At 49.5% G+C, this 11,882-nt stretch overlaps 1 protein-coding gene across 2 annotated transcripts in view; it reads left to right on the top strand.

Moving 5' to 3' along the window:
- Cngb1 (cyclic nucleotide gated channel beta 1) overlaps positions 1 to 11,882 on the top strand; it is a 66,811-nt gene that overhangs the window by 13,122 nt on the left and 41,807 nt on the right. The window contains exons 12-13 of one of the 2 annotated variants that reach the window (XM_021220610.1): positions 4,219 to 4,378; positions 6,218 to 6,424. In XM_021220610.1, coding sequence (XP_021076269.1) covers positions 4,219 to 4,378; positions 6,218 to 6,424 — 367 coding nt within the window. Of the gene's footprint in view, positions 1 to 170; positions 197 to 4,218; positions 4,379 to 6,217; positions 6,425 to 11,882 lie in introns of those variants that run through there. The other variant, XM_021220611.1, reaches the window with a different exon arrangement.

The raw sequence follows: 11,882 nt of genomic DNA, 5'->3' as shown, positions 1-11,882 counted from the left end.
CATCTATCCATCCATCCATCCACCCACCCACCCATCTATCCATCCATCCATCCATCCACCCATTCTCTGCTTAACCACTCAGATGCTTATCCATCCTTCCATCTGTCTATCCATCCATCCTCTGTGTGTCTACTCAGGTGCCCACATTTCTGTCACCTCCTTTGTTTCAGGGGCAACAGCAGCTGGAGGCCTCTGAAACAAGGGAGAGGGGACCTGGGGAGCTCATGGACAAACGGATACATGGATGGATGAAGGACTGAAGGATGCCTCAAGAGAAGACCTTTAGGGGGCAGTGACTGCCAATCTCCACCCTCTTTGAATAGTGAACCCTCTGCACCCCCAGGCAGGGCAGAGGAAACCAGAGTCATTAAATGCAACCCCAGAGCTTCCTCTCAGGGATCTTGGCCAGGGGGCAGCGCCCAGACCAGGGCAAGACCAGGGTGTGAGACTATGGAGAGCCCCATTGAGGCCTCAATGTCTGAGTATGCTCACACAGGGGCACCTGGCACCATCCACACTACACGGGACTCAGTTTCCCGATAAGTGGTTCTTCCAAGGCCTGCCCTAGTTCTCTCTCCCAAGAGTGAGGGACTACCACTGACTGTGACATTGTAATTGACATTAAAGAGTGTGACTTTGCACCTCAAACCTGTGACTGTGTGATATTCTTAAGCCAAGTCTGAAAAAAGTCTTTAAGTTTTATTTATTTAGACAGGTTCTTGTGGTATATTCCAGACTGGCTCCCAAATCTCCCTCCTTCTACCTCAGCCTCCGAGTGTTTGAATTGTGAGTATACCCCATAACCCTGTCGTACTGAAGAGAGGTGGACTGGAGAGGCATTGTCTGTGGTACTGCGGTGGTAGGATGGAGGCCTAAGGGACCCTAAGGACCCAGATGCCCCTAGATGTCTTTATTTAGATTGATTTCGAAGCAAGACTGTTAACTTAAAAAAAAAAAAAATCAGCTTTCAAGCTGGATGTGGTGGTGCATACCTTTAGTCCCAGCACTCAGGAGGTAGGTACAAGCAGATCTCTAAGTTCGAGGCCAGCATGGTCTACAAATCAAGTTCTAGGACAGCCAGAGATACACAGAGAAACCATGTCTCCAAAACAAACAGATAAATAAAACAAAGTAATAAATAATAAAATAAAATAATCAGTTTTCGGGCTGGTGAGATGGCTCAGTGGGTAAGAGCATCTGACTGCTCTTCCGAAGGTCTGGAGTTCAAATCCCAGCAACCACATGGTGGCTCATAACCATCCGTAACAAGATCTGACGCCCTCTTCTGGAGTGTCTGAAGACGGCTGCAGTGTACTTTACATATAATAAATAAATAAATCTTTAAAAAAAAAGGGGGGGGGCTGGAGAGATGGCTCAGTGGGTAAGAGCACCCGACTGCTCTTCCGAAGGTCCGGAGTTCAAATCCCAGCAACCACATGGTGGCTCACAACCATCCGTAACAAGATCTGACTCCCTCTTCTGGAGTGTCTGAAGACAGCTACAATGTACTTACATATAATAAATAAATAAATCTTTAAAAAAAAAGTAATCAGCTTTCCACAGAAGGGCCTGACTTCTGTCAGAAACCAGATTGGTGTGTGCCCACATGGAAGGTCTGAACAGCAGTGGTCACCTGCAGGCAGTGAGAAAGGGCAGTCTTGCAGAGAGAGTAAAGCAGGAAGTGCCCAGAAGTGAGGGCATGGAGGCTGGAGAACTGTGGGCACATCAGCTAACTGGGGTCCTAAGTCCTTGATGATGAAGTCAAAGCTAGAAGTTTAACCCTGCAGGGACGAGGCTCTGGGCAATGGGGAGCCCCTGAAGGGACCAACTTCACAAAGACTACTCTCGGGTTAAGCAAGTCCTGCAGGCAGGGGATGTGCTCAAAGCAGCCTCACATCTCACACGGCCAGGCTCAGTTGTGAAGAACGTCCTCCCTCCGGACCTCATGACTGGGGTCTGGGCATCCTGACGATCTGCCATCCCCAGGGGCTCTGGCTTCCCTGTGTGATCTTGGCAATGGGAGTGCCTGGAACCATACCTTCAGAGATGTGTAGGTTGAGGGAGAGCCCGTGCTTCAGGACAGAGTAGGTGGAAAGGGATGTAGCCTGGCCCAGAGGGAAGAAGGTGGCATAAAACATGCCTGATGGAGGAGATAGATTGAGCCTGGGTCCTGGCTTTCCGAAGACCTGCGGCCAGAGCATCTGGCCTGGTGAGAATCAAGGTACCCAAACAATGTGACAGCTGGCCCCGAAAGCAGGAATAGATGGCTGGCTGCCACTGACTGGGGGCAGAATCTCATGCAGTGACTTTGGGACAAGCAGGTTGCTGACTGAAAGGTAGCATGCCCATGAAAGACTCCAGGAGTGAAATTTAATAGTGTGAGCTATGCCAGCCCAGGGCTCCTGGGTGGGCTGTGGACAACAAGAAGTCGACTATTACAGAGAGAGGCTGGAACACTGTAGACAGCTGTTTCTTCCAGGGAGCTGCCATCTGTCCCAACCCCATACCATGGGTGTATGTCAGTTACACCCCATCCTTGCCTTTCTTGATTCCTCTGGGAGCCACAGTTGGAGGAGGCTGCCGAGTCTAACCGCAGGGCTGTTTATCGGACAGGACAATCCAGAATCAGGTGCAGAAAAGCTGAGCTGGGGTGGGTGTGGCAGGCTTTCCTGGGGCTTTCTGGGTTTCCCTGGTTGTCTACAGGGAGAGTAGAAACTGGGGCTGAGACAAATGAGACAGTGTTAAATGGTGCTGCTCTGCTCTATCCCATCTGTAGGATGGGAATTGAACATAAAATCAGAGAATAAAATGGGGCAAACTGTTCTTCCTTCTTCAAAAGCATGATGTGAGGACAGGCGATTCTTGGAAGTAGCAGTGTGTGGAGCCTGGAGCCTGGAGCCTAGCAAGTGCTCAGGAAAGGGACTATGCTATCTATATATTGATGGTCACAGGATAAGACCTGATGCCAGCACCCACTTAACGCCACAAATATCTGCCAGGCATAGCAGCTCACTTCTGTAATTCCAGCACTTCAGATGTGGAGGTGGGAGGATCAAAAGTTTGAAGTCAGCATGGGCTGCATAGCAAGACCTTGTGTCCCCAGACCAAAATAGACTGTCACTATTATTCATTCATGCTTGGATTGAGGGCTACCAAGACCCTTGGAACTTTTTTTTTCCCCCTGAGACAGGGTTTCTCTGTGTGGCTCTGGCTATCGTGGAACTCACTCTGTAGACCAGGCTGGCCTCAAACTCAGAAATCTGCCTGCTTCTGACTCCCAAGTGCTGGGATTAAAGGTGTGTGCCACCACTGCCCGACTAGACCCTAGGAACTTTTAAGAAACACTCGATATGAAGGAAGTCTCCCTTCCTTCCTTAAAACCTGCCCAGGGTGAGTTGGGTCTCCCATGAGATGTCCTGAGCCCACATCTTTGTTTTTTGAAATGCTCTTCCTGTGTAGCCCAGGGTGACCTAGAACTCGCCTCATCTCAATCCTCCCTGCCTTGCCTCTGCCTCCCAAGTGCCGGGATTACAGGTGTGAGCCACCACACCCAGGTGTCTGAACCTACTGCTGCTAAGAGCCCAGGCTAGCACCATTTTCTGGTCAGGGGCTGGGATACATAAAGAACTGTTAGAAGTCACGGGCACCTGTAATTATTTTCCATGTCCCCATGAAAAAGTCACGTTGTCTTGGAGAGTGGAGATTCTAAGCCTAGATGGAGGGACACAGGGACTTCAGAAACAGCTGCCGAGCTCACAGACATGCTGTCACCAAGAAATGGCACCCAGGAAATAGGCAAGGAGCAGGTTTCCTTTGTACCCCTTAGGACAATCTATGGCACCCTGTCCTTAGGGGATGGTGAAGCATCTAGTCTGGGTCCTTTGACATCAGCCGTGGCACTAAGTAGAATATCCCCTCTGCTCTGAGCCACACCTCTAAGTAGATAAGGCATGAGAGAAAGCAAGCTCAGTCCATTGTAACCAGAGCTTGATCCCAAGAGGGAGAGAAAGGCAGAGAGTCGAGGGAGGAGCATGGATAAGTAGTTGTGTTGTTTAAGGCTGTCCCTGGGGTACTGAGCCGGCTGCTTATGATCCTGTTGGTAACACAGCCAACTAGGAGCCAAGACACTGGGGTAGGACTCCCAGGATGGACCCCCGGGACTTAGGGACACAAGGTGCCCTCCTCACCCCACAGATGGCCTCCCTTTATTCCCTGCAGTCAGCATCCTCCCCGTGGAACAGGCAGAGCATGATCTTGTCCTGGAGGAGGTGGACTCTTGCTGGGAGGATGCCCAGCAGGAAGATGGCACCAGCCTGCAGGAGAGAGAGGTGGCTCCAGCTCATGAAGAAAAGAGTGAGGCCATAGTGGAGATGCCCAGGTGGGAAAACAGAGATGTCCTGGGAAAGGCATCAGTGCTTGAGGATGCTACAGGGTGGAACCCTGAAGGCACAAAAGAGCCCAGTGCGGAACCACACCTGCCCCGCCACCCTCAGCACCTGCCCTTAGCCCCTGGGCACTAGGCTCCCAGGCCCTATTTCTGAGATAATCTGGGGACAAGTATACATGGGAGCCCCTGTTCTAGTTTGATTCTGTTGCTGTGATGAAACGCTCTGATGAGAAGCAATATAGGGGTATATGCTTATACCTCCAGGTCATAGTTCATCATTGAGGGAAGTCAGGCAGGAACTTGAAGCAGAAACCATGGAGGAATGCTGTTTGCTGGCTTGCTCTCCAGGCTTCTGCTTAGCTAGCATTTGATGTCGTCCAGGACCACTTGCCCAGGGAATGGTACTGCCCACAGTGGACTGGGCCTACCTATGCAAATTAACACTCAAGACAGTCTCCCACAGATATACCCAAAGACCAGTCTGATCTAGGCAGTCCTTCAATAGAGGCGTCTCCTCTCAGAGGACTCTGAGCTATGTCAAGCTGACAACTAAGGCTAACCAAGACAACCCCCTCTCTGTTTGTGTGTACAAAACATGGCCTAGCACACGTAATTATCTGCCCTTTGTTATACTTGATTACCTTGAAGCTTTCCGTAATTCACTAGGTGGAGGTCATCCTCGTTGTTTTCATAGTTGTATAGTATTCTATTATATGACTATAGCATCGTTTTTTGTTTGGTTTTAGACAAGGTCTCACTATGTGGTCTTGGCTGGCCCAGAACTCACTACGTAGAACAGGCTGGCCTCAAACTCACAGAGATCTATCTGCCACTGCCTCCCAAGTGCTGGGATTAAAAGTGTGTATCGCTGAGCCCAGCTTTGACACGTCTTCCATCATTTACAGCTCTGGTTGGCAGGGTGAACCTGAGAAAGCAGGGTCTAAAAAATGAGGTGGACTAAAGTCTCATGCACTGGCCAACTTGATTCAGAGCATCAGACAATTTATTCACCCGAATAAAGTGTACAGTCACAAGGACAAACGGCACGTGGCAAAACGTGCTTTTTTTCTTTCCCATACAGGCATATAAACAAATCACAATAGCCAATTGTAATGGATAATCCAAAGTGAACTCATTCCTTCCTATCCACTACCCCTGGGAGGGGCACAAAAGTCCATTCCAAGAACAATTCCGTGTTTTTGAAGAAACTGGGCTTTCAAGTCTCCTGTCTTGTTTTCTTGAACTTTTCTCCCAAGCGCTCACGGTTCCCCTCACACGACTCCATTCTTGGACCGTGTTTCGACACTCCACTGGTGACATTTAGTTTGTGTGTTAGTTTTCTGCTATAGTTAGATACTCAAGGTCACCAAGTTTTATATATATATATATATATATATATATATATATATATATATATATATGGTTTGTTTTAGTTTGTAGCTTCAGAAGTTCAGTTGGTGGGCAGCAGCCCCGTGGCTGTGGCTTTTGGGCCCATGTTGAGGCATGGTGGGGAAGAGCAAAAGGATGGACTTCCTGTCAAGGAAGCATGCCAAAAAGGAAGGGATTATTATGATGAGTAAGTCATGCTCCTGCCCTACATTATTACTAAGAAACACATAAGGGGAAACTGAGGCTCACTAAAGCTCAACGTGTGCTTGAGTCACCACCAGGACAAGGTAGGAAGGCTGTGGCTAGAGAGGGCCTGTGGTTACTGGAATGGAGTTCTCAGGTGGAGCTTTGCCGGGAAGTCCCAGGACAAATGTCAGAGATGGGGTAAAGAAGACTGGAGCAGCTGTGGGGGCTCACCTCTTTCCTCTGGTCCTGACTCAGGGAGCTGCTGCAGATTCAAGAGGAAAGAGATGAGGAATGGGAAGATGATGAGGACGAGAAGGAAAAAGAGAAGGAGAAGGAGGAAGAGAAGGAGGAGGAGGAGAAGGAGGAAGAGGAGGAGAAGGAGGAGGAGAAAGAGGAAGAGAAGGAAGAGGAAGAGGAGAAGGAAGAAGAGGAAGAAGAAGAGGAGGAGGAGGAGGAAGAAGAGCCTATGTGAGTCACTTGTCCTGGGCAGTGGGGCTAGGGGCTCCTGGGGTGGGGTGCTTTCTGCCTTTGCTCTGTGCTGAGTACTGTCGAGCATTGATCAGAGGACTGGGAAAGCTGGGGTCCCCACTGTGTTCAAAAGGAACCCATTGCCCCATATCTACCCCTCAACTCACACAGGTGCACTCCTGTGAAATTTGAGAGCCTGTTTTCACTACTCAATGAGTTGAGAACAATGCCTAATATACAATAGGCATTAAATAAATATAAAAGTAATGACATAGATACACATCTTTATTAGTTAGGGTTTTACTGCTGTGAACAGGCACCATGACCAAAGCAACTCTTTTTTTTTTTTTTTTTTTATTTTATTTATTTTATGTAAGTATACTGTAGCTGTCTTCAGACACTCCAGAAGAGGGCGTCAGATCTTGTTATGGATGGTTATGAGCCACCGTGTGGTTGCTGGGATTTGAACTCCAGATCTTCTGAAGAGCAGTCGGGTGCTCTTAGCCACTGAGCCATCTCACCAGCCCCAAGGCAACTCTTAGAAGGACAACATTTAACTGGGGCTGGCTTACAGGTTCAGAAGTTCAGTCCATTATCATCAAGGTGAGAGTATGGTAGTATTCAGGTAGGCATGGTGCAGGAGGAGCTGAGAGTTCTATATTGTCATCTGAAGGTTACTAGTGGAAAACTCCCTTCCAGGTAGCCAGGAGTAGGGTCTTAAAGCCCACACCCACAGTGACATACCTACTCCAGCAAGGTCATACCTCCAAAGAGTGCCACTCCCTGGGCCAAGCATATTCAAACCATGACAATGAGTGAACACATGTACTGAGTTCAAAGTACTTCTCTCTTGACAGAAAAGCCAAGGTTGTCTTCCCTATGTATGCATTCACATATACACATGTACATATACATAGGCATGTACGCATACAAACACACACACAAGTGGCCCTGTGTGGCCTCTAATAGTGTCTATAGCTGCTCTGGATTCTGCTTTGTTGTCCAGTAATACTTGATTCCCACATCCATATAGCAGAAGCGCCAAAATCCACACAGTGCATTTTAAATAGATTTAGAAATCGGGACTGACCTAGTTAGGAGCCGGAGACCCAGGTAAGATTTGACAGAGCGGGGAACTGTGGACTGGGAGGAAGCAGAGGATGAACGAAGAGAGAACACAAGCCAAGGTCATGACCAGAGATGGGCAGTGAGGAGGCTCTGAAGGACTCCACCAGTGAAGGGCCATGGGGTCTCTGAAGCAGGCTGTGACAGCCTTTGACCTGGTTTCCCAAAAGCCACTGGGAACAGTTAAGATTTGTGAGCGGGAAAGTGGTGTCGCTGCAGGGGTGCTGGAGAAAGGTGTGGGCAGGGAGAGCAGGGAAAGCTGCTGTGGACAGAGGAAACGTATCTGTCCCCCACTCTAGCACCTTGCCTCATTCCCTGTATTTGCCATGTCACCCACTGCTACAACACTGCACCCAGTCCTGTAATCCCTGGGTTGTCTCTCTGGCCAGCGCTTGAAGCTGGGCAACACCATAAATCTTCAGAGCTCAGCTCTGCTCCAGAAATGGTACCGTGCCTATCAGCTGGCTTCCATCTCCAGTGGCCACCTCCATAGCTGTAGGGGGCCGACAGCAGCCCTTGCAGAGGGGTCACAGAGATGGGTGCCGTAATGGGTCTGGAGTAAGGACACACTGGTGACTAATGTTCTCTTCCCACTACGGACTACTACATCCCTAGTCAAGAAACCATGAAACCAGCATAAGAGCTGGGGTTAACAGTTCTCAGGGCAGTCTTGCTCACTTTATATGTTGCCTTCCCAACCACAACAGACATCCACAATTTCTCCTTGCCTACCTCCAAGTTTTCCAACGCTTACCACCGCGTCTCCTCTCAAGACTTGTCTTTCTTGGGGCTGGGGAGACAGCTTAGGTGTCCAAGATACACATAAATGCCAGATGACATGGTGGCCTGCCGTGATTTAACCTTTGAAAGATGGAAAGGAGATTCCCGGAGCAAGCTGGCCAACTAGACTAGTCAGTTGGATTAGACCTGGGTTCAACCAAGGGAGTCTCAGTGAATACAGTGGAAAATGATGGAGGGAGACTGCAGGCCTCCACGTATCACAACCCCGTGTGAACACACATTCAAACATGATTATATATGTGCCCATATACCACACACATCCACATACAAACATCTTTTTAAAATAAACTTTCCATCCCACACCTAGTATTGTGAAAGTCTTTCTTTTGGGGGAGATTAAGCATGTGCCCCCCACTTCTGCACTCTGGGTCTTCCTAGTGGCTGTATAGGGCCCACACAAATGTTCCCATGGCTACACATGTGTCCTCAAGACATAGCAACATGGGCATGCATGTGTATGTGTATGGCACACACTGACTGCATACTCACTTACACATTTACACACATGCATTATCACACAGTCTCACATATGTGCATAAAGGTACCCACGTGCACGTTGGCATGTGTCCACATAGCCCACACACCTCAGGCACACATTCATCTATCTATATAAGTGGTCACTTGCAGCTTTAAATTCAGAGAGCCTTTGGCCCCAGGCCCAAGGAAGAACAACACTCTGATGAACCAGTGGTCCTAGGCACACACACAAAAGATGTGAAGCTGGGGATAGGCATGGGCTGGGCTGTTACTGTCTGGGGAAGGATGTCCTTGGCCAGCTTTGCAGAGACACAGGTTACTGATGACGCGAAGGCCCTGGTAACGCAGATGGTCGCCTAGCAACCCTGTCTCTGCAGGCAATAGCTCTGCTTTTCCTAGCAACCTGGGCCCATGGTCCCCACCTGACCTCCCTGGAGTGTTCCTGCAGTTCTCTGCTCAGCCCCTTGGTGTGGCTAGAACCAGGAAAGACACCAGCTCCGCCCTGAGCCAATCACCGCATCTTAGAAGCTGCTATCCTGGCCGATCCAGGGCTTCTCCTGGCTCCACTCATATGCTCCCGTCCCAGGCTTGGCTTCACCGTCACAGCCCCAAGCTAACCTACTGCAATATGGCCCTTCCTACCAGCAGAGCCCTAAAGACCCAAGTAGGTGACCGCTCCTGACCCTGAACTCTTGTCTTCTCTTCCTCCTGAGCTGGAATTTCAGAGGAAGAACATGCTGAAGGTGACCGGCAGAACTTGGGGGTGGGTGTATGGCCTGTGGTGGATGGGGGAGGAGAAGACTGTTAAATGTAGAAGCCAGCCATCTTAATCCTTCACCTAGAAGTCGGGGGCCTGCTGGAAGCCTACCTCAGCCCTTCTCTGCTCTGCTCAGAGATCCCTGGGCCTTGGGAACTTTCTAGAAGTTGAGGGAGCTACTACTAAGCAAGAGGGAGCCATGGCAAATCCTGGGTTAAGTAGCAGCAGCGTGGTCTTGATACACAGACCCCTCAGCAGCCCTTGGTAATGCAACAGGGCCACCGGAGATTGATTTGCTAGCTGAAGTTGTTTATCAAAGCCTGTCTGCGGTATCCTAACCTGCGGCGGAGGCCACAGCTGTAAGACTACTGTGGGCAGTGACAATGCGAGCCGCTAGACACTGTTGAGACAACAGGAATGTCAGGTTCTGAGCCCACTTCACAGACAGGCACATTGAGGTTCTGAGCTGTGATTTCTGCTGTCCTGCCAGGAAGTGCAAGGCTGGGTCTGGCTCCTCCAAAGTAAAATGCAGACAAAGCCAGCATCTCACCAAGGAACCAGAAGAATCCAGAGATAATCCAGAGATAAAAGCTGGCATTCTTATGGCTTTTCTATTTCAGGGTCTGGTCTTCTGATATCCGGCAGCCCACGCTAGGCCCTGTTATTTTGGAGGGTTCGTTTTTGCTTTTGGTTTGGTTTGAAGTGTTTGTTTGTTTGTTTGTTTGTTTGTTTTTGACATAGGAATAAACAGGAAGCCCCAGAATTCCAGGTTCCTTGCCCAAGGCCAGAGACCTGACAGTGGGAGGCCCCTGGCCAGTGCTGCAGACTGGGGCTGTTTTTAGAAGAACCCACGCAGGCCCTAAGTGCAGGAGGCCCGGCTGCGTGAGGCCAGCTTGTGCTTGTGGCAGGAGGCATAGCACAGAGTACGTTAGGGGTCCAAGAGAATATTAGAATATTACCTTGACTGAACCTAGGGCTTCACGCATGGTAGGCAAGCTTGCCAACCTAAGAAACTGTTCATTTCTCCTAAAAGCAGGCCAAAAGAACTTTTAGACGTAAGAAAACATTGCAAGGTATAAATGAACATTCTCTTCATAAAGTGCCATTGTGAAGTAATTTGAGCATATTTTTAGGAGGGAAAAGACCCTTGAAGGCTGATGTACCAGGGCATGGTCAACATCTGGCACGAGGCGGTCAGACACTGCTTGTGGCTGGAGGGCAGTGGAGCTAGCACACACACACTTGGACTCACCTTGAGAAGGCTGTGTGACCACAAGCTGCCTGGGGGCCTCTCTGAGCCTGTGTTTTCTAAGCTGAAGTGCTGGTACCATCGCACCATAAGCCTGGCAGGGGCTGTTTGGATAAAGAAGCAGGGGGGATCATAATGCCGTAAAGAGCTTTGCACGGAGTCTGACACACAAGTCATGGAAGCAGCTATGGCCGTGTGATCACAGGCTCAGTCACAATACCTGGCAGCAGGTGCCACGACATCTTGTCCCAGCCCTTGCTTACCCACCTGGGGAGAGCTGAGACATGGCCCTCTGGGCACATATGGCACCTTGGGACATTTGTGAATCTCTAGGGACAGGGCTCTGAGGGTCAGGTGGGGCTGCTAGGAACCAAGGCCTACCTAGTTCTAACTACAAAAGACAAGTTAGAATCTCGTGTCTGGGATCCCAACACCAGAGAAGTGAGGCAGGAGGATCACAAGTTCTAGGTCAGCCTTCGAATACATGGCAAGTTCTAGGTTAAGCTGGACAACCTGGACCTTGTTCAAACACACACACACACACACACACACACACACTCGTGCACACTTGCCCGCATACACACACTCACATATGCACTCATATTCCCATATCTCTAGTTCTGAGTTATCATCCTAACATAGAGGTCACACCCAGACACCTAAGGGCTCAATTCTTCCTAAAGGCTGAATCTTTGTGTGTGTGTGTGTGTGTGTGTGTGTGTGTGTGTGTGTGTGTGTGTGTGTAGGCTTGCTCTGGGGGAGTGATGGGGTGAGGTGGGGAGGTGTTTGAGATAGGTTCTTATGTAGCTCAGCCTCAAACTTGCTATATAACCAAGGTTGGTCTTGAACTTCTAATCCTCCTGCCTCAACCTCCTGAGTGCTGGGATTGCCTAGCTCTTGTGGACAAACTCACGCTAACACGGCATTCAAATATCAGGACAGTCTATCTGAAAAACCTGCTTCGGACTTCTCCGGAAAGTGAGGAAGTCTGAAATCTCTTGTCCCTCATTCCAAACAGAGTAGGGCCCCATTCAGAGGGACGA

This window comes from Mus pahari, chromosome 20 (genome assembly GCF_900095145.1).
Source record: "Mus pahari chromosome 20, PAHARI_EIJ_v1.1, whole genome shotgun sequence".
In the NCBI taxonomy this organism is placed as follows: domain Eukaryota; kingdom Metazoa; phylum Chordata; class Mammalia; order Rodentia; family Muridae; genus Mus; species Mus pahari.
The sequence above is the reverse complement of the archived record's forward strand: the minus strand, read 5'-3'. Positions and strand labels throughout refer to the sequence as shown.